This window comes from Zalophus californianus, chromosome 11 (genome assembly GCF_009762305.2).
Source record: "Zalophus californianus isolate mZalCal1 chromosome 11, mZalCal1.pri.v2, whole genome shotgun sequence".
NCBI classification, from domain to species: domain Eukaryota; kingdom Metazoa; phylum Chordata; class Mammalia; order Carnivora; family Otariidae; genus Zalophus; species Zalophus californianus.
In genome coordinates, this window is record NC_045605.1 from 54,192,071 (window position 1) to 54,219,289 (window position 27,219).

The window sequence follows — 27,219 nt, forward strand, 5'->3', positions numbered from 1 at the left end:
ATGACTCCTGAATCAAATCTGAATCTTCACAAGATCCCCAAGTTACTTATACATTGTGTAACAAGTGCTAGACTCCAGCCTGCCTCCAGAATGGGTTCCACTCAGGCAGGTGCTGCACCAAGAGCCTAGTTCGGAATTCTAAAAGCACAGAACGTTTTTCACCTCTATATCTTTGCTCACATCATTCTCTACCTGGAGCTAACACTTCCGTTCAGATGCCCGGATTAGGCACCTCCAGAACTCTCAGCTGCTTTTGTCTCCTGTAACTCTCGAGTTACAATGCTGTCTTCTCCGCTACGTCTCTAGTACAAAACACAGTTCTTTCTCGCCTAGGTACCCCAACGCCAGGTTCTGCCAAGCAAAATGCAGACAGCGCCAGAGCAGACGTCCAGCAATTATTTAAAAGGAAGTATGAAGTAGCTAACGAAACTTAACCGGTCGCGCTAGAAGACCCGCGCAGACGCAGTCATACCCTGCAGAGCCCGAGAGAGGCCCGGCGGTGAAGAGACAGTGAGCGCGAGGTTTAAATGTCAGAACTCCCGAGTCCTGCGGGCGGACTGACTGAACGCATGCGCACAGCGGCCTGGGAGCCCTCTCAGAAGGCCTTCTCCGCATGCGCGGGAGCCCGGATGCGGATCCAGTTGATTGATAAGCGCCCGGCACCGCAGTAATGGCTGCTCTCGGAATTGCGACGGGTGGTAGAAATTGGTTTTCGGCTTTGGCGCTCGGGGTGACTCTCCTCAAATGCCTTCTCATCCCCACCTAGTAAGGGACGCGCTCCGCGGTTGGTCAAAGCGGGAACGAGAAGCGTGGATGCCCGTGGGTGGGAGGAGGAAAGGGAACTTGGAAGTCAAATGGGTGCCATTCTGCTTCCCCCTCCGCCGATTGATTGTTACTTGACCTGAGAACTAGATAATAGCCCTGGATGGCTGCCTTCAGGATTGGCGCTCTCTGACTTTAGTGTTTCTAAGCCTTGGGTCCTCATCCTTAGTGTGCAGATTAAGAACACCACCTCCACCATTCATTCAGTGGTGTTTATCAGTTGCCTGCTAGCTAGGCACTAAGTCCTGCAGGTGCGGTGGTGAGAAAGACATTTCCTCTTCTTGCCCTCGATAGAATTCGTGAGGGCAGATAGACAAAAACGATAGTTTCAGATTGTGATAGGATGGATCTGTGAAGGAAATAGAGTGACTACGGGTCAAGGCTTTACTCTTTTAGGAAGTAATGTTTAAGTTAAAATTGGAAGGATGAAAGAGAATAAGCAATGTAAAAAGCAGTTCAGGCATAGGAAAGAATTAAGTATTAAGGCCCTGTAGTAGGAAAGAACTCAGAGCATTCTGGGAATAGGAAGTGGCCATTGCGAGTGAAGAGCATTATGGAAGGAGGAGAGTGGCACAGAATGAGGTGGGTAGTGGCCAGATCACACCAGGTTAGACTATTTAAAAAATGGAGGGGCAAGTCTGAAAGCATGGAAAACAGGAAGCAACCACCAAGTAATGTGTATACTGTGGGTACTCAATATTTATTAATATTAGCATCCACCATCTGTTCATCCTTCCTAACTCTTATGCAGTGATTTCTCCCTTCATTCCTTTTCTCCCTTCCCTCTAGGTCTCCCTACCCCTTCCCAATTTAGGTTTTGGTTTACTGGTATACTTTGGTTCAAGTTCTTGGTGATATCCTGTTGGATATGGAAGGAAGAGCTGTATGTATAGAGTATACATTCATGCTGATGTGTATATGTAATTATAGAAGCAATGAAGTGTGTGTAGGTTTAGCAAAATGACTTACAGAGACTTAGAAAAAGGAGTTGGCCAGTCACACTTTCTGCATAACTGAAAGTAAATAAGAAACATCTTCCTGTTTTAAAAGCAAATTGGAAAAATCTTTCTACAATGTAAGAAATTCCTTTCCAATCAGAGTGAAAGGGATTTTTTTTTTAAGCTGTAAGTCTGTGCATTTAAAGTGATATGCTTTAGTGACTTGCTTTAGTTACTTAAGCCTAGAGATAATGTCTTCAGGGTTGTTACTTTGAATACCACTCTTAGTCCAGGATTAAGAATGTACATAGTTGTAGTTAATGCTCTTCTTCTCAAATTGTAAAACTGGGGGATGTGAGAGGGAACCTACAGGATAAATGTAAAAGTAGTCAACAAAGTGTTAACTGCTTTTTACATACCAGGTACTGTGGCTAGGCACTACAAGAGAGGACAAACTGGATATGATCACTAACGCCCTAAAGGGTGTAGTTTTGTAGGATAACAGTTCCAGAAACAAATCAACACAAATAATGTAATTACATTACTATACTTGTGTTAAAAGCATTACAAAGGAAAAGAATGGGATTCTATAAGAGTACTAACTAGGGAGACTTACTTTAGATTGGGTGTCAGGGAAAGTCTGAGGTATTGACATGTAGTTGAAGGCCTGAAGACATGCCCAGTACATATCTTTTGGTAAACATAGGTAAATGCATTTCTGTTGAGTACTGTGTATGCTTAGAAATGGAATTCCTAAGTCATGAGATCAGTTTTGAATTGTGATTTTGGGGATTCCGTAAGAAATTAAGGTGACATTGTCAGCAGGAATTTGGGGATGTCTATCTCTAGAACTCAGGAAAGAGATCAAGCTTGTATTGTGGTATGGGAGTCATCATTATACAGTTGATAATGGACACAATAAGTATGAATAAGATTGGCCAGAACAGAGTAAATTGCATAAAAAGAGGACCAAGAACTGGACCTAGGGGAACATCAGCATTCACTTGATGAATATTGGAATGGAAAGCCATGAAAGAGACAGAGAAGGGTTTGGCTAGGAAACTCAGGAGAGTTGCCACAGCAAAGGTTGTATACCACGTTGGGAAGTGTTAATCGGGTTTTACTGCAGAACTCATAGTTGACTTTGATGAGTAGTTAACTCAGCAAGAATGTGTTGAGCCCTTCCATGTATCAGGTGCTATTCAGGACATGGAGGGGAAGTACAGCAGTGGACAAATGGAAAAAAAAATTATTCTAAAGAGGGGAGAAGAGTACAGAATATGCCACCCCAAAATAAGTCTCTGGCATCAGGATTATTTGGGACTGATTATTTGGAGAAACTGCAGACACAGGAGAAGCTCTAAAAGCAGAGAAGTTACCCTTTTGTAAGGAAAATTTACATTAGAAAGGGGGCCTGTGCTGAGGAGAGAGCTGTGATGGGAGACCTCTTTTTCACATGAGAGACTCATCTGCTGGCAGAGCAACCTTGGAGCACCAAACACCCTCTTCTGGCTTCCAGTGAATTGCCTTTGCCCCATTGGAAGGCCCAGGCCCCTATCCCTTTCCTCAGCTCTAGGTGGTATATAAGCGTCAATTGTTTGGCTGCCTTCTGAGTCTCCTATCTTTCTTACATCTTTTGGGGCTTTCATACATGCATGTGTTATTAAAATCGGCTTTTTTTCCTCCTGTTAATCTGTCTTATGTCAGTTTAATTCTTAAGCCAGCTACAGAATTTAGAAGGGTAGAAGAGAACATGTTTCTTCCCCTGCAGAGGAGATGCTTGACTATATTTGTATATAGTGAGGAATTTGGAGACATGGGAAAGGCAGGGAAGGGGCCTTTTCCCACCTTCTCTGTCAGATGAACTCCTACTTATCCTTGAAGATCTAACTGGTGTGTTAAACATTTTCCAGATAATGAATTTTGTTAGAATTCTTTGTGAACAAGAGTAAGTCACCTCTGAGCAATAGCCAGAGGACCTCCCTTATGAAAAGGTATGGGCTTTTGGTCAGCCCTTTAGACAACTCCAGGAGCCTTTTCACTTACGTATAGATCCCCACCTTTTCCAGAAAGCAGTCTGGCCTTCAGATAAGTGAGGTGTTTCAGGATTATGTAATGCCTGTTTGTGTTTTTATAGGCTCATGAGCTATGAGTATATAGGAGTGTTGGTCCATTTAAAAGCATAATTTTAGAAATGTGAAATCAAGGGGTGCCTTGGTGGCTCAGTTGGTTGAGTATCCAACTCTTGATCTCACCTGGGGTCTTGATCTCAGGGTTGTGAGTTTAAGCCCCGAGTTGGGCTCTATGTTGAGTGTGGATCCTACTGTTTAAAAAAAAGAGAAAGAAATGTGAAATTAACAAATGTGATGAAATCTCATTTCACTCATCTGATTGTTTTGAGTAGCCATTCCACAGATTTTGAAGTACACCGAAACTGGCTTGCTATCACTCACAGTTTGCCAGTATCACAGTGGTATTATGAGGTAAGTTGTAATTTTCACTTTTCTTTTTGGTGGCTTATCTTTTAGGATAATGTGTGATATCATATAAGTATTACTGATATTAAAACACTTTTCCAAAAAAAAGTTTCCTGTGTGATTATAGGTATAATTAATCTTCAGAAAAATTGTGCTTTTTCCTCTTCTCTGTCCTCTGGCACTATTAGGGAATCCCTTTACTTCAAAATGAGTTTCCCAAACTATACATTGGGAATTACATTTGCCACACCCTTTTTGAAAGAATTTGGGATTGAGAAAGAGGAAAAATTGGATCCTAGACCTGGCTCTGCCACAGCATAGAAAATATATTTCATTTCTCTGAGCCTTAGTTTCTCATCTGGCACATAAGGATTTGGAATGAATTATTTCTAAGATCCTGTCTGTCCCCAGTATTTAGTGATTTTTGAGAATGTGATTTGTACACTTCTGGTAATATACAAAGCATTCTCTTCTATTATTTATAAAAAACTATGTATTTTTATTGCTGGTTTGAATTACTAAATTGCATATGATATTTCATGAAAAACAGACCTCACTTCAGAAGTGCCTTGATCAGAAACAGCACTCTGCTGCAGGGAGATTTTTTTAAGACAATCTAAAGTTTTCTGTGAATTTGTTCTTGCTTTTTGGGTTTTCTTTGGCCAGATCAGAATAGTCCTTAATAGCTGAAGAATAATTGACCTAAGGGACCAAGTTCCTTCTCTCCTAATAACAGTATAAGTATTTGATAAGAATATTAAGGATCTGTAAGTAATTTCTTTAAAGTGTCTACTTTAAAGTATTTCAGTTTGCATGTATGCAGACTAATTAGAAGACATCATATGTGGCATAGTGGTCAAAAGCTTGCAGACTGCCTCTGTGTGACTTGCAGCTCTGTCACCTAATGCCCATGTTGGGTGACCATGGGCACACCGCTTGACCTCTCAAAGCCTCAACATCCCTGACTATTAATGATAATAAGTATTAGAGTGAAGTGAATATAATGTTTATAATACTTAGCACATTCTTGGAACAGAAGTGCTCAGCAAACATTATTAAGGGTTATTAATAATTAGCACTATTCATATAACGACCCTTGGACTATAAATGAAAAGGCAGCCCCTATCTCCCCTTTCTCTCTGACCAGTCCCGCTTTGTTTCTTTTGCTAACTCTTCCTCACCTGCACACCCTTTCAACAGCTGGTACTCTCTAGGGTTTTCTTTGTGGTCCTTGTTCTTTTAATTCTGTATTTCTTTCTGGATGTTCCCCCTCCTTTACTCCTATAACTTTCACCACTGTCTCTTAGGACTCCTAAAACTCTATTCAGGCCAGAGCTATCTTCTTTATCAGTTTATTTTAGATAAAAGAGACTTATGTAAAAGATATTCTTGGGGCACCTGGCTGGCTTAGTCAGTAGCACGTGCAACTCTTAATCTCAGGGTTGTGAGTTCAAGCCCCACATTGAGTGTGTAGAGCTTACTCTAAAAAAAAGATACTCTGATAATTGTATACTTCTTTATTCTTCCTGCTGTTCTCAAAAATAACAACAAAAGCCAACAAGGAGCAAAACTCAGTTGTGGGCAAGGCTTGACTATATGTGAGAAGAGGCTCATAGTAGGAGATAAGGCTGGAGAGGTACATGTGGTCAGGTCTGGAAGTATCTTTCTGCCATACTAAGGAGAGTGAATATGTGAGCAGTGGACTGCTTAACTGTGACTTCTAACCTGCCTTTCTGCTCTGACTTCAGCTTAAATTGATTGGTCTACTGATTGGGAAAGACACAAAAAGACCCATAATAAATATTTATGGAATGAACACAGTTGTTTTGAATCTTCATATGAAGAGATGGGATGTTTCTGTATTTGAAAATACAGCTCTTGAAGAGAGCAAGATAGAGTCCCTCATGTACAGCAGTGTGGTAAGCAGCCAAGAGCGTGGCAGCTAAGACCAGATACCGTGAAGCCCACACAGGCTGACGACAGCCAGAACTGATAACCAGCAGAACCAGAAGAAGCCTGCAGAGACTCAAGACTGATTAGATTCGTTTAAAAAAGGAGGACTTTTGCAGCAAATTGTCAGACTCTCCAGACATTGAATGCGGTGAAAAAAAGCTCAGCGTCTGATGAGTCTGATGGTTTGCTGCAAAAGTCCTCCCTTTTAAAATGAGTCTAATCAGTCTTGGGTCTCTGCAGGCTTCTTCTGGTTCTGCTGGTTATCAGTTCTGGCTGTCGTCAGCCTGTGCGGGCTTCACGATATCTGGTCTTAGTTGCCACGCCCTTGGCTGCTTACCACACTGCTGTACATGAGTCAGTGCTTGACATGAGTCATTGCTTGACATGAGTGACTCCATCTTGCTCTCTACAGTTCTGTTGTAGTAGGTTACTGAACTAATGGATTTCGAGTCAGGAGACCCAGACTTGAGTTCTGGCTCTACCAGGTATTAGTTAAGTGGTGGAACTGTTCACTTGGGAGAAGATGATAGCTCATAGCTTCACTGGCTTCCCAAAAGCTGTTTAAGTAAGAAAATGGCCCCAGGTAGAAATCCTTGAGGTCAAGAGAACCTTCAGGCCAAGATTTGGAAAGTCTTTGTGTGGGGAATAGGGATAGCATATAGAGACCCTCTGAATGGTGTGGGATTGAGAATAGCAAAGAAAGGACAGGAAGACTTTGTTTTGGAAAAATGACCATCTCCCAGGCAGTACCTGTCCCTCCCAATTTTTTTCAACGCTTCCTGGTAGAAGTATTTTATTTTATTTAAAGTAATAAACGTGTCAATAAGATAAAGTAGGCATGAACCTTTTACACTTCCTATAGAGTAAATGGCTCTTTAAGTGTAGAGTGAACTCTGACATAGAAACTGTAGCTGGAAACTGCTGATGTTAATAAAGTCCAAGTTGATGTTGACTTTCTTGGAATTACATGGAGCAGTAATTTCTAAACTTGTTTCTTTTTTTTTTTTTTTTTAAGATTTTATTGGTCAGAGAGAGAGAGAGCACAAGCAGGGGGAGTGGCAGGCGGAGGGAGAGGCAGGCTCCCTGCTGAGCCAGGAGCCCAATGCGGGACTCCATCCCAGGACCCTGGGATCATGACCTGAGCTGAAGACAGACGCTTAACCAACCGACTGAGCCACCCAGGCATCCCCTAAACTTGTTTCTTAAGTATCTATACCCTAGCAAGAAAACATTTTTGAGCATTTACTACTCAGTGTGAGTTTATTTATAAGTTATAAAAGTACTGCTTTATTAATACACTGTTAAAAATAGGCATTAAAAAGGAGATTAAACGATAAAATTTTCTAATTTTTCTATCTACAGTTTAATAGCTCATCTCGTTTACAGTCCACATTGGAAATTTAGGATTAGAGAAGGAACTTTTCATGAGTGAGAGCTTAATGGGTAGGTTAATAGCTTGAGTTCCCTAGACCCAGAGCCTCTGGGTTTGCCTCTTCTGAGGCTTCTACATTTTTATACCTGCAGGGGGAGTAGTTAGGCTACTTCTTATCTGGACCTAAAGTTGTCATTTATCCTTACCACAAACAAAGAGCTGACAAGTAGTTTATTTATTTCCTTAAATAATGTGAGTCTCTCTTAAATAAGAGTGAGTGTCTCTCACCTCATTTTATAACACAGAACAACCCTAAATAGTAGTTCCTGTGGACACCCAATTAGTACCCAGTGAACCCTCAGTGCAATTCCAGGAGAGGAGTTTCCCACTGAAAAGAGCAACAAGTGCGGAGTAGAGAGATTATTACGGTCTGAGCTCTTAGAGGTGCCAGGTACAGGTTTAGTTTTAGGGACATCCTATGGTGATAGTAATAATTTTTAAAATGATAGTAAATAATATTTATTGATATTGAGCTTGTATCTGGTTCAGTGCTATATAAACGGTATTTTATATGTGTATTTAAAATTTAATGCCATAACCCATGAGGTACGTACTATCATCCCTGTTGTTTGGATGAGGAAACTGAGACTTTAAAAAATCTAGAAAACGTAATATCCTGAAGTTACATACTTCATTTTCATATACTCTGTATTTCACATGATCTGCATTTTCGTTTACTCATTAGTGACTGCTCATTCACTTAACTAATGATTATTTAATACTTAGTATATCAGGCACTTACTAAATGTTCAGAATACACAAATGGCCAAGAATGGCATTTGCTCTCTTAACCTCAGTATCTCATAACCTATTGGAACAAAAGGTAAATAGCATTTGTGTTGCATTTTGCCATTTATGACTATTTCATATGTATTATGTCAATTAGCCCTTATAATACCTATTTTATAAATAGGGAAATGAGTCTAAGTCAGAACTTGAACCCAAGCTAGTGAATCATTTATTATGCCATAGCTCCCTTTTTATATTTAGACGAGTAGCATCATATCATTACCAAGCTTATTCTTGCAAATTTCATTAACGTCCTTTGAAATATACTTGATTCTAGTTAAGGAAATTGAAGACCATATTAAATAACTTAGGAACCAGGTTTTGGTGTTCTGCTCAGTCTTACATAGGAATTACTATATTAATTTCGGTCATTTTTTTTAAGATTTTATTTATTTATTCATGAGAGACAGAAAGAGAGAGAGAAGCAGAGGGAGAAGCAGCCTCCCAAGGAGCAGGGACCCAATGCGGGACTCGATCCCAGGACTCTGGGATCATGACCTGAGCTGAAGGCAGACACTTAACGACTGAGCCACCCAGGCGCCCCTCGGTCATTTTTTTAAGTTTATTTTTTTTTAGTAATCTCTACACCACATGTGGAGCTCAACTCACAGCCCCAAAATCAAGAGTCGCACACTTTTCTGACTGAGCCAGCCAGGCGCCCCCTAGGTGATAATTTTAAATGCAGTTTCATTTCATATGCTTTCTTAAAGACTAGAGAACGAGAATTTTCAATCTTTACACCCACTTTGTTTATTCAGTTATTTTAGGATATGTCCTCTCTTTGATTTTTACCACAGGCAACTTCAGAGTGGACCTTGGATTACCCCCCTTTTTTTGCATGGTTTGAGTATGCCCTGTCACATATTGCCAAATATTTTGATCAAGAGATGCTGAATGTCCATAACCTGAATTACTCCAGCTCAAGGACCTTGCTTTTCCAGAGATTTTCTGTCATCTTAACAGATGAACTCTTTGTGTATGCTGTCCATGAGTAAGTCTGAGAATGTCATTTTGTGTGGAAGGTGTTGAGGACATAATATAGTATTAAGTAGTGTTAACTGGTTCCTCATTTGGGGGAAACAAAATTCATATAATAACAAATGTTAGAACAGTCCCAAACTCTGTCTTTGTGTTTTTAAACTGTACAGGGAGTAATTACAGTAAACAGTCTAGCTGAATCGTCTGGAAGAAAATGTGGGATAAGGTGGGGTTACAAGGCAGAGGTAGAACAAGAGACTGTGAACATTGTGAAAAGTAGTCCCAAGTAGAGTTCCATCACCATTTCTCCTGCCTAGAATGGTTCCGTATGCTTTTCTCTCCTTTCCATATGCCCCCAGAGGCTTCTGTGACCTACCCTATTCTTTCGGATACACACACATACTTAGAGCACACCACACTCGTGTACACACATGCATTGTGCTGACCACCAGTGGAGTTTCCATTCTAGTAAACTCAGGAAACCTTACAGAGTGCTTTTGGTTGTTTCTGGATTCTTTCCTTCGTGAAGACTCTTCATTAATTTTAAGTTACATTTATATTTTATATTCTTATGCTTTGTATCTTTTATTATAAATTAATTTTTAGTCGAATACACATGTATACAATGTCTTGCACAGTGACTTCCAGGTAGTAAGTTCTCAGTTAATGTTTGTTTCTATTCTATCCTAATACTTAAGCCTGCAGGTATGATTCTGACAGAGCACTGTGTCCCCTCAGTGACCCTTGTCAAAAATGGATCTTTTCTCTTTGTGAGGCCCTGAACCCTTGCCCCATTCAGGAAAGAGTCCCTTGGGAATGTTTTAATCCCTGAGCATTATCATGGAGTATTTCCTATTTAACACCTTAACTTTCAGTCTGTTTATCACCTAGCAAGAGTTGGAAGGGAAGGTGATTTGTGATGTACTCCTTTAAACCCAAAACCTTTGAATTCAAGCTTCCAGGACAAGTGTATATGTAGGCGGAAAGAGGAGTGGAATTCATTTCCATCTGCAGTGTAGAGGGAGCAGTTAAGTAAGATATAAATTGTTGAGATCTATGTGCCAGTTCCAGAACCAGGCACCAAGTATAGATAGTAATTTATTTAATTTTCTCAGTTACGCTATAAGGTTACTGTCTCTGTTGATGAGGAAACAGACTCCATGGAGGAAAAGCAGGTCACCTTTTGCTAACCCCCCTTTAACTGCATCTTTATTGTCTATTTTTTTGGCTTAGATTTCTGTTTTTAGGATTTGCCAATATTCAAATGAAAACACATTTTTAAAAATCTTTTCATAGGATTATACATCTGTGTCAAAATTTTGGAAAACAGAAATGTACACATATATACAATGCATATAAAGTAAAAATGACCCATACTTCTCCACTTACAGCTATCACTGTTAACATTTTGGTGCATATTATTTCAGCTTCTCTTCTGTGTCTGAATATCATTTTTATAAAATAAAAATAGGATCATAATTTTTTGTCATCTGCTATTGTCACTTAATAATAGATCTTGACCTTTAAATGATACACATTTTTAAGAAATGTTTTTAAAATTATTTGGACAATCAGGAGCTATAAGTTCATGGCTCCATATATATATTTAGAGTGCTATATCATCTTGGTCTGCATTTTTTTTTTTTTAGTACAGTTGGCACACAATGGTACATTGTTATACTAGTCTCAGGTATGGTCTACATTTTTTACTCAAGGGCTGAAATAGTGTGTGCCCTCTCAGTTTTCAAAATCCTTTTGGATTTATGGTGGTTGTTTTTTAGTTTTTTGTTTTATTAAATGAAGACTTTGTTTCAAATCAGCATAGCTGAGAAAGAGACATGGAACTGGCCCTGAGGTCTTTGTTTCTGCTGTCACCTTCTTAAGCAGTCAAGAACAGCATGGACAGTTTATCAGGAATAGCTAGTAAAATGTATTTGAGTGTATCAGAGTATACTCTGTAATAGTATTGTGATGTTCTAATGAAGATGAGCGTTGTTTCTGCTTCCTTCCTACTGTTTCAATGTAGGTGCTGTAAATGCATTGATGGGAAAAAAGCAGGTAAAGAACTTACAGAGAAGCCGAAGTTTATCCTATCAGTGTTACTGCTTTGGAACTTCGGGTTGCTAATTGTGGACCGTATCCTTCCCTTACTTATTCTGATATATACCAAGTATAAGATCAATTATTTCTACAATGATGATTCTGAAATGTGAGCTGCTTTTGAAAATGGATGTGGGATGGGTCATTGGGTTCCCCAAACTGGTTTCTATGGATTCTCCAACTATACCAGATTCTGATTGTTAGAGCACTTTGTCTCCAAAAAGTTAATGATGTTCAAGAACCAGTTAAACCACCAGTAAGTAAAGCAATATACTGGGTTTTGGGGTTGACTGTCTTTAGATTAATGTGTATATCTTAAATAATTTTATAACACATTATTCTAAATACCTTTTCTAAGAAAGGGTCTACCTCTGTTGCATATGGGAACAGACAGGCCTTCATCCTTTTCTGCCATCTTGGTTTACCACCTATTAACAAGCAAAGTTCTTAAATCTAGAAGGTTTGAGTGAAACTAAAATCTTAATGATAGAAGCCTAATATTTTATAATTTTCATACAGGTAGCCACGTGTGAGGAAAACACCCAGACTTTGGTTCAAATCTGACCTGGACTCAGCTCTTAGCTACGGCATCACAGTAGCGTTAGGCCATACGTGGATTAATGGCTCAAGCTCTAACTTCCTCACAGGTTCATTGTGAGGCTTACTAAGTAAGATTGTGTATAGATACTCTAAAAAAGGGGGTGCTGCATGCTAGCGGCCTTCACTGGCTTTTAGGCCCTTACTTTCTCATCCCTAATTCTAAAAAACAAAACCAAAAAACTTGCCCGTAGCTGCTGGGTCTTTAAGGTAGAAAAAACATTGGAAAGTTTCCTGGTTTTCTTCTTAAATGTAAATTTTTTTTATCCCCTGTATAATCCTTGGCACTATATACATTTTAATTAGTCTGTCTAAGATTTGACTCTGTTTATGAGAAACATATTTATGAGAAGTCCAAACTGGGAGGAATATTTTTGGTTTTAGTTTGCCCATTAGGAAAGCATTTGCATTTTTATACTCAAAAAATCTGCTGACACAGTCGAATTTGAATTTGGTATCCTTGCTTGTCTTTCCTTAACCTAAGCCCAGATATTCATTTCCAGTACAATGGTTTTTTATTTGGATTAATGCTACTCTCCATTGCACGATTATTTCAGGTAAATGCAAAATAGACTGATGAGATTTTTTCCCCCTTAGGTCTGACTTTGAGCTTATAAAGGCAACAGTATAATGGGTGAGGGGCAGACTTATTTGACCAACTGTTTTGAATTGCCAAGCGCAATAGACACTTTCATTGAGTGTTTCTCACAAATCCCACCTCCTCTTTTGATAACAACTTTCTTCCTTTTACGCGTAGACTTTAAAAACCTGTTAGAGGATAGCAGGCCTGAAAAAAACTGGGAAGTGCTCTATTTGGTTGGCATCATTTATCTAGGAATGAAATCTTCAGTTTTTACAATATAATAACTGATTGTGGGGTTTCACTAGGTAGCATAGTGTAACAAAAAGTATGGGATTTTGGAATCAGAAGACTTGAGTTGAAATCCTGACTGACCCTAATAAACTGTATGACTCAGACAGAGCTCACACAAATGCATTGACTGCTTTGGGTTAGGTACATTATATATAGTATCTTCTTGAGTAAACCTCACAACTATTCTGTGAAGTTACTATAATTATTACCCTCCTCTTTATAGAGAAAGAAATCAGAAGTTCGGATTTCTGGACTACCCCTCTGTACTCTGGCTCAGAATCCTTGCATCAGGGTTTCAGATTCTACAGGGAATTTTGATTCACAGTCAGGTTTGGGAACCATTATCCCAAAGCAAGTCATTTAACCCCCTCAGCCTCAGTTTTTGCATCCATAAAATGAAATGTACCCCCTTGTCACATTGTTATTTGTAAAACGGGGCTCCCCACTGGGGCACGTGGCTGGCTCAATTGGTTGAGCATCCAACTCTTGATCTCAGCTCAGGTCTTGATCTCAGGGTTATGAGTTCAAGCCCCATGTTAGGCTCCACAATGGGTGCAGAGCCTACTTAAAATGGGGCTTCCTACCTCACAGGGACTTTGGAAAGATCAAATATGATAATCTGTTTTAAAGTTCTTTGTCAACTATAAATGTCTGGATAAGTTTTTTCTTTTAACCATAAAAAGCTACATAGTACTTAGAACATAATTGGCATTCAGTGATTGTTGAACTAATAAAGTTTAGCTATAGAACCAGCTAGACCTTCTCTGAATCTTAAATAAATTATAAAATGGGTGACAAGAGATCTGAAAGCCCCCCATTCTCTTTCCTTATCATTCCTCACTCATCTATTCTAGACCACACCCAATGAGAGAGTGAGAGAAGGAACCTGGCCTTTCAAGGTCCCTTTGGCTGTCTCCTTGCTGAACCACAGAAACATTATCTCATTTGATCCCCAGATTCCTGTGAGGTAGGTAGAATTCAGATTTATTTAGTTATAGCCAACTTGGGATTTTTTTGTTTGTTTATTTGTTTTAAATCAGACTACCTTTAGTTTGTTAGGGTCAAGTACTGTACTTGATGCCTTCAGCCTGATAGTACTATATGTTACCTGATCTGTAACAGGAGATTTAAATGGTTCTGTGGTAGCATAACATCATATGTAGTCTTTCGTACTCTCATTCCCAGCTCCTTACTGGAAATAAACTCCAGCTGTTGTAAAACTGTAAGGGGGAGAGGGAGGGGGATTGAATTCTCTGGGTTTTAGATCTTTAAGGGGAATTTGTAATGTGTTGTTATGATGTGTCCTATACCTCAGCATCAAGCTTAGTATTGAATAAATACTTGTTGCAGTAATGAACTAGGCTCAGTATAAAAACTAACTGGAATCACTTGCCTGTTTCACCTTATGTTGCATGTAGAATATTTGCCTGAATTTTAAAAACTTTTTATTATAGCAAATTTAAATCATATACAAAAGTAGAGACAATAGTATGGTGATCTACACACACACACACACACACACACAGGATTATTTTTAAACACATCCCAGATGTAGTAATTTCTTTCATTAAGTAGTTCAGAATATATATTTTAAAATATGTATTTTTTGTTGGTATATCTTACACCTGTAATGGATTGTTTAAATTATTTTTTTTTATTGAGACATACCTGACCATATTACATTAGTTCTAGGTGGACAGCATAGTGATTGGACAACTCTGTACCTTATGCTGTTCTTACCAGAAGTGCAGCTCCCATCTGTCACCATACAACGTTATTACAACACCCCTGACTATATTTTTTATGCTGTACCTTTTACTGCCGTGACTTACTCATTCTTTTTTTTTATTTTAAACATTTTTTTATTTAAATTCAATCAATGAACATGTAATGTAGTATTGGTTTCAGAGGTAGAGGTCAGTGATTCATCAGTCTTCTATAACACCCAGTGCTCATTACATCACGTGCCCTCCTTAATGTCCGTCACTCAGTTACCCGATCCCCCCCACCCACCTCCCCTCCAGCAACCCTTAGTTTGTTTCCTATGATTAAGAGTCTCTTATGGGGGCGCCTGGGTGGCTCAGTTGGTTAAGCGACTGCCTTCGGCTCAGGTCATGATCCTGGAGTCCCGGGATTGAGTCCCACATTGGGCTCCCTGCTCAGCAGGGAGTCTGCTTCTCCCTCTGACCCAACCCCCTCTCATGCTCTCTCTCTCTCTCTCTCTCATTCTCTCTCTCAAATAAATAAATAAAATCTTTAAAAAAAAAAAAAGTCTCTTATGGTTTGTCTCCCTCTCTGGTTTCGTCTTGTTTCATTTTTTTCCTCTCTTCCCCTGTGATCCTCTGTTAAAATATGTATTTTTTTAATTGTGGTCAAATACACATAAAATTAACTATCTTAACCGTTTTTGAGTGTATAGTCCAGTATTGTTAAATATATTCACAATCTCCAGTGTCTTTTTTTATTTTTTAATAAACTTAATTTTTAAAGACAGTTTTAGATTTATGGAAAAGTTGCAAAGATAGTGCAGAGAGTTCCTGTGCCTCTCACTCACTTTCCCCTAATGTTACCATTTTATATAAAACTATGATATCATCAAGACTAAAAAGCCATATTGTACACCTGAAACTAATACAACACTGTATGTTAACTGGAATTAAAATTAAAACTTAAAAAAAAAAGACTAAAAAACCAACATTGGCACATTCAGATGTCACCAGTTTTTCCACTAATGTTCTTTTTCTGTTCCAGGATCCAACCAGGATACTACATTACTACATTTAGTTTACCCTGAATTTTAAAGTGATATTTCCCTTTTAAATCTCCTAGAAAAGGTACACGGAAGGAGCGTTTCTCTTTGCTGTTCTTCTACACTTCAAGCACATCTACCTCTACGTAGCACCAGCTTATGGTATATACCTGCTACGGTCTTACTGTTTCACTGCAAATAAACCAGGCAAGTTTCAGTGATGAAAGCAAAACCTTTATTTTATTTTTCTTTGGCTTGGCAGTTTGCCTCATGAGAGGATTTTATGAGGCACACAGGTACCGCTCGACTATTTTTTTTTCTTAAGATTTTTTATTTATTTATTTGACAGAGCAGGAGAGCATAAGTAGGGAGAGTGGCAGAGGGAGAGGGAGAGGCAGATTCCCCACTGAGCAGGGAGCCCAGTGTGGGGCTGGATCCCAGGACCCCGGGATCACCACCTGAGCTGAAGGCAGATGCTTAACCGACTGAGCCACCTAGGCGTCCCTGAGATACCTCTCAACTATTGATCATACAAACCCTTTACCCATTCTGACTTTTCTGTGTCCTCTTGCCACATTGTAAAGATTGGTGTACTGTCGGGATACTTCTAGATTTAGCACACTGTATAAGTTATACGTGGTTGTCCATGCTCCTAGTAATGGTAATGTTGCTTTTCTGTAGATGGGTCCATCCGATGGAACAGTTTCAGCTTTGTCCGTCTTATTTCCCTGGGACTGATTGTTTTCCTAGTTTCTGCTCTTTCATTGGGTCCTTTCCTAGCCTTGGTAAGTCTTATTTTTTTTTAATAAAGTAGTATGTGTTTTTTGTTGTTGCTGCTGTTGTTGTTTAGAAAAAAATAATAAAACCAAAAATGTACAAAATAAGCAAAACTACTCCCCAAAGATAGGATGGTATTCTTTCCAACATTTTTGTTCATAATCAGATATGTATGTATACATTTGTATGTTTATATGTCTCTCACACACATAGACACACACACTCAGAATCGATAATCATTGTTCACAGATTTCCATATTTGCTAATTTGCCTACTTGCTATAATTTATTTGTAACCCCCAAATCGGTACTCGTGGTGTTTTCACAGTCATTCACTGACAGCAAACATTCAAAGTGCCTAGAATATTACACATGTTCAACAGATATTTTTAAAAATTGTTCCCTTCTTCCCATACCCTGAATTCCACTAATTAATTTTAATTCCTGCTAAAACTGAAAAGCATCGCATCTTTTGTAGTCTTCCCTGGGGTCACCTTCTCATCAGTAGACTTGGATAAGCTGCACTCTGTGTCCTCCTTTGCACCTCATAAATTCTTCCCTTACTATGCTTCTCTCATAAGGGCACGGGACTGGTATTCAGAGTATCTTGTCCCCCCGCAACAGATGAGGTTAGACAAGAGGAGGTTCTGACAACTGCTCAGGATCACACCACTACTTGAAGGAACAAAGGCTGGAACTCAGACCTCATAACTTTCCACATACCATGTCACATAGTTCCCTGGTTCTCTTTTTGAGTCTGGAAAAGATTGGTCACTGAAAGAATCTCTTTTCTACAGAACCAGCTGCCTCAAGTCTTGTCCCGACTCTTCCCTTTCAAGAGGGGCCTCTGCCATGCATATTGGGCTCCAAACTTCTGGGCTTTGTACAATGCTTTGGACAAAGTGCTCTCCGTCATTGGTATAGTAGCAAGCCTTCTTACTTCGACAATGAATTTGGAAAGGACGAGTCACATTGGAAAATGGAAAACACTGCTTTGTGTTTGGAATGCGGCTGAAGTGTTTGTTCTGCAGCTGTGCATTCCAGCTTTCAGAACAAACAGGGGAGCAGCTCTAAGAACTGAGATCTTCAGGGCAGTAGACAGACTATGCTCCTTACAAAAGCTGTTTGTGGCCATGACCTTGTTGATCCTTTCCTTGGGAAAAAAATGAGAGTAAGATGTTATTCAGCAGTTAATCCTGCTTTTAAACTTAGTATGTGCAGAAGGAAAGAAGAATGTATCAGTTGTGACTCTGGGTGTTAAACCAGTAAAGAAAATGATAGCTGTATATGAAGTGAGAAGAAATGGGAAACCTAGGCTAGGCTTTTAAGTTTGGGCTGTGATTAAAAAAAAAAAAAATTAAGATGGTCCTACTGAAAATAATTCATTCTGGAATAACTCGCAGTAGTTTGTGAATATAGCCTAGCTTGATGGGAGATGGTAGGATCAAGAGAAAGGTCCGCGAACTTTGTCTCGAATGGGCCAGATAGTAAATAGTGTAGGTTTTGCGGACCACATAAAGTCTTTTTGTTTTTTTGTTTAACAACCTTGAAAAATACAAAAACTCTTCATAGCTTCGGGTCTGTACAAAAGTAAGTCACAGGCTGGGGATTTGGCCTTCAGGCTAGACTGCCAACCCGATCTAGAGTCTGATGGGTTGGTGGGAGGCCCACCTACATAAATTACTGGCTATGGCATTGATCAAGTCACTTGACTCTTCTAGTGATTATAATTAGGGGATAATATAAGTGACTGTACCCATGCGCCATGTCGTAAGAAACACAAAAAACAATAAAGAAATGCTAGGTTGTTAGTAGCAGGGGCCTTTGGAGCCAAACAGACCTGGGTTTAATTCTACCACTTATCACTTGTATGACTTTGGACAAGTTACACATCTCTCTGTGCCTCAGGGGCCTGAAAGTAATGGCTACAAAACTCTTGGCACATGATAGCCACCATTACTGTTTTTGGTACATACTCGTAGGAAATCATAATGTGGTATTATCCCTCACCCACTGTGAATCCAGCCTTGATGTACATGGATCCTTGTAAGGAATTTCTTAGCATTTATATTTCAAAAACCTTAAACAACCAGCATGGTATGAGATTCAAGGGCCAATTTCCTTGTCTGAGTCAGGAAACTATGCTGTACCTTGTCTTTTATATCTGTCTCCTCAAAGATGTCTTACCTAGAAAGTCAGTGGCAGGAAGATAGTTAACTAGCTTTAAGAGAGAATCATCAGACTGAAGGGAAAAGGAAAGAGGTTAATGAATACAAAATATTTTGGTAGTCTACACCTTCCCATGTTTCACTGATTTTCAGTGGCATTAGACAGGGCCATGCAGGTGCTCAGACTGTCCTATTAGCTTATTTGGCGGGGGGGGGGGGGGAGGTTGCATCATCATCCTCAGACTTGGTTCATTTAATAAGTATTCCTTGAACCCCTATGTGCTGGGGATAGAAATGGATTAATCATCATTTCTGCCTTTACCAATATAGTGGAAGAAATGAACACATAAACAGATACAGTGCAGTGGGGTCAACACCAGTTAAGAGACATGTACAAGGACCACATATGTGTCTCTAGCCCACAAGAAAATCAGCTCTAGTTTTTTATTTAACAGCTTTCTCAGATGAGGGAGTGAATTAGGAGTTAACTTTGCAAAATGAATAGGCCATTCTAAGCCAAGGGGACAAGTGTGGAGGATGCTGTCATTCGGTTGTGGCTATGCCACATTTAATCAAGTGGTGGAGATGAAGCTGGAGAGGTAGGAAGGAGCTAGATCATGGAAAACACTCTCTGCCACACTTGGGAATATGGACTTTACCCTGTAGACAGTGAAGGATTCCAAGCTGGGATGTGACATGGTCAGAACTGCGTTTTAAAAGCCTGCTCATTTTAGAGGTGAGAGCAGATTGCTAGTCATGCTGCCTGCCAGCAAAGTTCCTTTTAAGCTGCATGAATTCCCTATTCCAATGCAAACAGCTGCTTTGCATTGTGTAATCTCAAGACCAGAGGCATTTTAGGTAGAATAGTACAGAATTTAGTCATGTATCTTGACCTTGAAGCAGCAATAAGATTTAGTAGCTTTTTTCTTTTTTCTCAAGGAATTGGTTGGTAAAATATGGTGTGCTATCAATGAAAACAAAACAAAATATCTACTTATTCTATAGGTTTGGAATTGAAACTTCTTGATCCCAACAAAATTCCCAAGGCCTCAATGACAAGTGGTTTGGTTCAGCAGTTCCAACACACAGTCCTTCCTTCAGTGACTCCCATGGCCACCCTCATCTGCACTCTGATGGCCATATTGGTAAGAATTCACCCACGGTACCCATTTCTTGAGTTTTCTGGCTGGTTAATTTCAGCTTTCAAGTTTTTCCTGCCATAGGACAGATACCATGGCCGTGATCCTGTTGCAGATTGAGGTATTTCATAGCAATTCTTAGAGTAACTTTGAACACCTTAGGGAAAGATTTACCAGTAAAACCTCTGTGAGAAAGATCCCTCACTGCAGCTGTCAGATCATCTATTTACCCTCAGATGAGGAAAAAAGAAAAGCCCAGGGAGGAGGGGCAAGGACTGCACTGGGGGGGTAAAGGGAAATGTGTGTAGTGGGGACATCCGGGTTTCTGCTGTTGTTTTCATCCATGGCTAACTAGTCAAAACTCCAAAGTTGCCTGGACTGCATGGATATTTTTGTCTTGATGATGAGTGAGTTAAGAGAGTCAACAATAGCTGTTTGAACATCAAGCATTGAATCTAACATGAGTCAGATGCTGTTAGAGGCTTCATTCATAGCTGTTTTTATATTAGCAAACACAACGCTCTCAATTTCATGATATAATTTTAGTGGCATTCAATATAAATAACTCAATCTACCTATAATTACACTCAGCTTTAATTTTGGTTTCTAAATGATCAAGCCCAGCAAGACACCTGACCCCACTTAATTAAATGGCAGTACTGGTAGGTAATTAAGCTCTGCTGGCCTGCTTGTTCCCATGTTTTAACTAAGGTAAAAACTTTTTTTAAAACCTCAGCCTCGTAAGTTGCATGTAGAAGGCCATAGTTTTATTGTTTTTTTAAGGTTTTTGTTTTTGGTGTTTTTTTTTTAAGATTTTATCTACCCATTTGACAGAGAGAGAGAGCTCAAGCAGGGGGAGTGGCAGGCAGAGGGAGAGGGAGAAGCAGGCTTCCTGCCAAGCAAGGAGCTTCATTGGGATCATGACCTGAGCTGAAGGCAGACACTTAACTGACTGAGCCACCCAGGCACCCCCATAGTTTTATTATAAATTACACTCCAGCCCACGAAGTTAGGTATGTCTTTATTAATATGGCAAAATCTAATTTATTATTAGCCCCAAAATGTTTATGGACTTTTGTAGTTAGACCTAATGGGTTCAGGGATGACTAATTAACTAATTCTGAAGATGTAATAAGGGGTTTTACCGGATATCCTAGAACTTAATTTTATCATTTATTATTAATTCTGATGAACAGAATTACTTTAATGACTTAAATATGTATTTTGAAAAACCTTTTTTTCTGAGTAGTTTTTTTTATAACTTATGTTGGAATGTTCACAAAATGATGAATTATCCCAGTTTAATGGAGAATAGCCTAAGATCTACAGTTTTTCAGAGATGATATAAATTGTATTCATCTGAACAAGGTTTCTGTAAAGTCTATTTTGAATGATATTGAAGTTTTATCTTTGTTGTTTCTAGCCCTCTGTTTTCTGTCTTTGGTTTAAACCTCAAGGGCCTAGAGGCTTTCTCCGATGTCTGATTCTTTGTGCCTTGAGCTCCTTCCTGTTTGGGTGGCACGTCCATGAAAAAGCCATACTCCTCGCAGTTCTCCCAATGAGGTAAGCAGATAACTCAGTCAGCTGGTATTTATGGCAGATTCCCCAGTGACCCTACTGTCTTCTGTTTGATCTGTCCCTTCTTGACATGTCCCGTGGGACAGGCAAAGGCAAAGATACACAGGAACAGATTTATTCTAGGACAGGACAGGGATTTTTAACTTGGGTTCCCTGGACCTGTGAAATTGCACGCATTGTTTCTGCATTTTTTTGTTAAGGGGTACTGTAGTGATGAAGAACCATGATATCAGGCTGTTAGATCTAGATATTGAATGGCAGCATAGTATAGAAAAATGTGGGCTTTGGTGTAATCACATCTGTGAAAATAAGGTTCCACAGTTTCTTGTTAAGTGTTATTAGTCAAAGTCAGGATGGAGTCCATTATGATAGCACTTCACATTTTACAGAACTATTCTTGGGGTTTTGGGGGGAGGGGTATTTTGTTTTCATTTTTTTTTTTTTTGAGCCTCACAAAAACCTTTAAGGTAATTAGGACAAGTGGGTATCATCCCCTGTCTTAACATCTACAGAAACTGGGGCTCAGAGAGTTTAAGTAACTTCCCCAAAGCCACACAGCTAGCACAGTTAGGACTGAAACCTGATGTTATGATGCTGATTCCCTCCATCTTTCACTGTACCGTGCTTAAAAAAAAAAACTAAGTGTAATAGTGTCTGTTCTGTATAAAATTAAAGCCTGATAGATAGATGATAATAGAACTTGAGATGTTTCTTAAATCCCGAGAGAAATCATTTAAGCTCTGAAGGAACCTTAAGCAAATTTGTCACATCAGTAGATGGCTTGACTGGATTCATTCAGCAACGTGGAGTTTTCCAAATTAAGAAATACAGCAAAACTTCTAATGTCTTTGGTTAGAATTCATACTAAGCACCATCAGGCACAGGGCACCACCCGAGAGAAGAGCTATAGGGTTGGAAACTCCTAAGTCCTGTTTCCCTGGCTACCACCACTAGGCAGCTCCCAATCCGACAACATCCCTTTCTCTGGAGAAGGCATTACTTAGGGAAGCAAGACTCTTTTTGAATACTCCCCAGTTCAGTGTGGTACATTCTTCTATCAGTTGCTTAAATTTTCCTACTAAATTAATATTCTCAATTGAATTGGACTTGCAGCAAAGATCAGTATGTTATCTTATGTTTAAGCCAGTTCTAGAAATAATAATAGATGCAGTTTATTCAAGCTATCTGTAGTGCAAGTGTCAGTTGTTTTAAGGAATTATTATAAGAATTTTTATTTTTAGCCTTCTGTCTGTGGGAAAAGCAGGAGATGCTTCAATTTTTCTGATACTGACCACAACAGGACATTATTCCCTCTTCCCTCTGCTCTTCACTGCACCAGGTAAACAGCTTTTTTAATTAAGTAATTAATTAATTTATTTATTTAGAGAGAGAGAGATTTGATTGCCATGTCCTTTTCATCAGGGCCTAGAGATCAGTACTATCGAGAGCTCATCCATTATCTTAAATAAAACCCCTAATTTGTCACGCTATCCTCAGTATCTTTAGATGTCACAGAAATGCACTGTTAAGCTCAAAAAGTTTTGCTAACATTATATAGCTGTGTCAGTGTGCTTATTGTATTGCCTTAAGTATCACAGATCATTTTCTTAACAACTGAATTATCATCTATTTTTTCTTTATTCTTTTAACAGAACTTCCCATTAAAATCTTACTCATGTTACTATTTACCATCTATAGTATTTCCTCACTGAAGACTCTCTTCAGGTAATCCAAAAAAAGTATATTTAAAATTATGTTTGCTCTTGTGAAATGTTTACTCCTAAATGGTCAGCTAAGCCTTTAAAAAATATTTTTTAAGTTGTAACAGTAATAGAACAGCATTACAAAAAATTGGCAAATTTTTTTTAGGGAGAAATTACCCGTAATCCTATTACTCTGACATGACAACATAGTTCATGTCTTTATTTTGAGGGAATATTTGAGGAGGGACTACCTAGCTTAAATTTAAACCTTATATGAAAACTAAAAATTGGAATGTAAAATATACATTATGAGTAAAACCACGTAAATATAGATGCATAAAGCTAAAGTACATGTAAAAATTCTTGTTATAGAATTAGGGGTGGAATTTTTTTCTCTTTTAAACTTAATATAACATATATAATTTTTTTTCAAGATTTTACTTATTATTTGAGAGAGAGAGCATGCATGAGCAGAGAGAGGGGCAGAAGGGGAAGGAGAGAATCTCAAGCCAACTCTCTGCCTAGCGCAGAGCCTGACACAGGGCTCAATCTCACCACCCTGAATCATGACCTGAGCTGCAACCAAGAGTCGGAGGCTTAACCAACTGAGCCTCTCAGGTGCCCCTGTATAATTTTTTAAAGCTTCCCTGTGATTCATACCTGATTGTGTCCATGAGCCTCATATACTTAATTATATTAAAACTCAGTTATTACCATATGACCCAGCAATTGGACTCTTAGGCATATACCCAAAAGAACTGAAAACAGCAGGGCGCCTGGGTGGTTCAGTCCATTAAGTGTCTGCCTTCAGCTCAGGTCATGATCCTAGGGTCCTGGGATCAAGCCCCACATCCGGCTCCCTGCTCAGCTGGGGGCCTGCTTCTCCCTCTCCCTCTGCTCCCCTTGCTCCTGCTCTCTTTCTCTCTCAAATAAATAAAAAAACACTGAAAACAGGGACTCAGATACTTGTACACCAATGTTCATTGCAGCATTATCCTGCAGCATCATCCACAGTAGTGGACAGAGATTGTATGAACTATCTAGAATAGGCAAATTCCCAGACACAAAAAGTAAATTAGAGGTTACAGAGTAGGGGTGGGGGAGGAGGAATGGTCAGTGATTATTGCTTAATGTTTCCAGAGATTCTGTTTGGGTGATGACAATGTTTTGAAAGTGGATAGTAGTAATGGTAGCACCACTTTGTCAATCTACTTAATGGTCCTGAAGTGTATACTTAAAAATGGTTAAATAGCAAATTGTATGTGATTTTATCAAAACAAAAACATTTTACAAACCATCAGTTGATATTGTTTACCATATTGTCTCCAGTATCACAACATCCAGCTGCCTTTCCTCTTCCAGACGCACAGCTGATTCTCTCGCCAGGTGACGGCATAGGTGGATGATGATTGGCTGAATTTGGATTGTTGAGATAATGCAGTGCTATATCATTATCAGTTTTTTCTAAATGTGAAATTTAATGCACTCTTTTGACTCTAGCTTTGACTGCTCTTCACATCAGGACAGTGCAAGTGGGAAGCTTTAACTGAGAAATGTTTGCTATACCAAAATGATGTGTTTAAAATCAGACTTTCCTCTCCTTTTTTCTTCAGAAAAGAAAAGCCTCTTTTTAATTGGATGGAAACTTTCTACCTCCTTGGCCTGGGGCCTCTGGAAGTCTTCTGTGAGTTTGTGTTCCCTTTCACCTCCTGGAAATTGAAGTACCCCTTTATCCCTCTGTTACTGACCTCAGTGTATTGTGCAGTGGGCATCACATATGCTTGGTTCAAACTGTATGTTTCAGTATTGACTGACCCTCCTGTCCGCAAGACAAAGAAACAATGAATAAAGGAACTGCTTGGATGTATTCCAAACAATTATTTCATGGGAAATTAATCAGAACTTGAAGAAAGTTGCTGGTGGCATGAACCATTCATTTCAGTTGTTCTGTTTGGAGGACCATTCTTCTAAACTTGGCCTTGCCCAGCCTAGCAACCTGATTGTCACCATGGTGAGAAGCCATTTGTCCTCCAAAAGCAATGAAACACATTTGAAACAAATCTCACCTTGCCCTGTTAAAATTGTCTGAGATCATTGGACTGCTGTGCTTGCTCAAGGCAAGCAGGGAGTCTACCAACGGCGTGATTATTTGTAGCCTGTGATGACCGTGGTCAGGCTATAAAGCATAATTCGAATCATGTGCTAAGGGAAATGTAAATAAAGTGCTATTTTGTATTTCTGAACAAAAATGTTTTGGATCATACCAGCTCCTACACTTTCCTGTTGGCATGCACGCAAGCACATGGTGTGCTGTCCCTATTGTATAAACCTTGTTCCAGGAGATTTTTTTTTTTTCCACTGGAATCATACAATGACAATACTCACAAAGCCAGGGGGAGAATGTTTAATGAACTGGTTTGGCCTGTCAGCAGAGGCTATAAACCGCATCTATGCCTGCATTTAGTTAAAGGACATCTTGTCCAGTTCATTTATTCTAACAGCAAGCAGTTAGTTTTTGATAAGGCTGCCACTTCTTAAACTTTCTTCATGTGAACAAACTTAAGTGGTTTTTTAGTGGTTTTTGCAACCTGGCCTTCTGTAAGAGTACTTCATACACACTTTTTATCCAGGACCCCAGTCTGCCTAATACCTACTGCACGTTCAAATTCAGCCAACGTCTATCTAGCCAACACCAGGACCTTTCACACATTTTCTTTACCGTTTATCCTTTAGAAGAGCAGAGTCCAAAGCCAACGGCAGCCTGGGATGCTAATCCAGCTATGTACCATCCCTTAAATTCACTCAATTCTCTGAGCCTTCCTTGGAGTCTCATTGAAGAGATAAAGATAGGAATTTTGCCAAAGGGCGAGAGAAGCATAGCCCCTATGGCCTGTTTTCCTCATCACAGTCCCCCTCGCACTTTGGGTTCCAGCTGTCCTAACTGAAAATTGCCAGAGTGCCATGCTATTTTGTACCTCTGCTTTCTTTCATTCGTTCTGCTTCCTCTTTCTCTCTCTCTCGGCTGACTTTTCTACCCTGTCATCTGATTGTACATACTTCAAGAGCAAACATAACCACTACCAGATCTATGAATATACAGGTAGTACAGTGTAGTGATTAAGAGTAGGAACCCTGACTTAAAATCCTGCCTCCAGGGGCGCCTGGGTGGCTCAGTCATTAAGCATCTGCCTTCAGCTCAGGTCATGATCCCAGGGTCCTGGGATCGAGCCCCACATCGGGCCCCTGCTCAGCGGGAAGTCTGCTTCTCCCTCTCCCACTCCCCCTGCTTGTGTTCCCTCTCTCGCTGTCTGTCTCTCAAATAAATAAATAAAATCTTTAGAAAAAAAAAAAAATCCTGCCTCCGTCATTTTCTGTCTGTAGCCAAGTTATTTAGCCATCCTTTGTCTCTATGTCCTTGTCTCTAAAATGATCACAAAAAAAATTAGAACCCCGCCTGACAAATGAATGTTCAATAAATATCACTTGATATTTTTATGAATCCTTTCCTCTCCCTCTCCAGTCTCTCCCCCTCCCCCAGAATTGAGTACCCTCACCATGGGTGCTCCCATGCTGGGGAGTCTCCTTCTACCATTAACTTGTTTATGTATTCCCCAGGAGACACTAGCAGTTTGAGAACAGAAACTACACTGGCCCTTAATAGCCCCAGTTTTTGACACAGTTGAATGAATTATGACCACACAGGCCATGATTAAAATCCGAGTGTTTACTAATACCAACATTAACACAAGAGACTGAGTGTAGTTCACATCTTGGCCAATTGGTGTGCAAGCCAAAAAAAAAAAAAAGTTAAATTTGGACACATCTCTACAAGGCCAAATTTAATTGTACTTTGTAGGTGATTCTGTGAAGTCGGAACTGGAAGAGATTATCTGGTGCAGAGATTTCCAGAATATTCTGCAGAGCCTGGGGTGTTCTTGAGAGTTGCCTCAGAGGCTCTGGGCCCTGTCCCATCTTTTACCAAAGCAGATATGCTTTGATCTATTTCATATATTGGGCTTCACATAAATTTTTTTGTTTAACCAAAAAGTTCAAAGTCCAAATATATTCTCTTTAAAGCAACTTAACCTCTTATGTTATCAGGTCAGGAGGGAAATGGCTCCAGAGACAGGAATGGCTTGTTGGTGC

The 27,219-nt window shown here is 39.5% G+C and overlaps 1 protein-coding gene across 6 annotated transcripts; it reads left to right on the forward strand.

The window, feature by feature from the left end:
• Positions 1–614: 614 nt before the first annotated feature.
• On the forward strand, positions 615–26,342 carry ALG8 (ALG8 alpha-1,3-glucosyltransferase). 6 transcript variants are annotated; one of them, XM_027580352.2, is made up of 13 exons: positions 618–765; positions 4,165–4,243; positions 9,209–9,402; positions 11,416–11,525; positions 12,576–12,643; positions 15,790–15,916; positions 16,391–16,494; positions 17,283–17,403; positions 19,659–19,798; positions 21,216–21,355; positions 22,612–22,709; positions 23,023–23,095; positions 24,687–26,342. In XM_027580352.2, the coding sequence occupies exons 1-13, from the start codon at positions 671–673 to the stop codon at positions 24,916–24,918; spliced, it is 1,581 nt and encodes a 526-aa protein (XP_027436153.1). In that variant the 5' UTR covers positions 618–670; the 3' UTR covers positions 24,919–26,342. The 6 variants fall into 6 exon arrangements, 5 of the variants coding, with proteins under 5 accessions (XP_027436158.1, XP_027436155.1, XP_027436153.1 ...); XM_027580354.2 differs by lacking the exons at positions 15,790–15,916; positions 17,283–17,403 and adding an exon at positions 13,815–13,927 and having other exon boundaries at positions 616–765; XM_027580355.2 differs by lacking the exon at positions 4,165–4,243 and having other exon boundaries at positions 647–765.
• Positions 26,343–27,219: the final 877 nt, after the last annotated feature.

Excerpts from the sequence above, each read along its gene's own strand:
- ALG8 (XM_027580352.2), top strand. The coding sequence starts at position 671 with ATGGCTGCTCTCGGAATTGCGACGGGTGGTAGAAATTGGTTTTCGGCT. Across the intron at positions 9,403-11,415 it reads TTTGTGTATGCTGTCCATGA|GTGCTGTAAATGCATTGATG; the intron begins GTAAGTCTGAGA and ends GTTTCAATGTAG. Across the intron at positions 19,799-21,215 it reads GCACTCTGATGGCCATATTG|CCCTCTGTTTTCTGTCTTTG; the intron begins GTAAGAATTCAC and ends TGTTGTTTCTAG.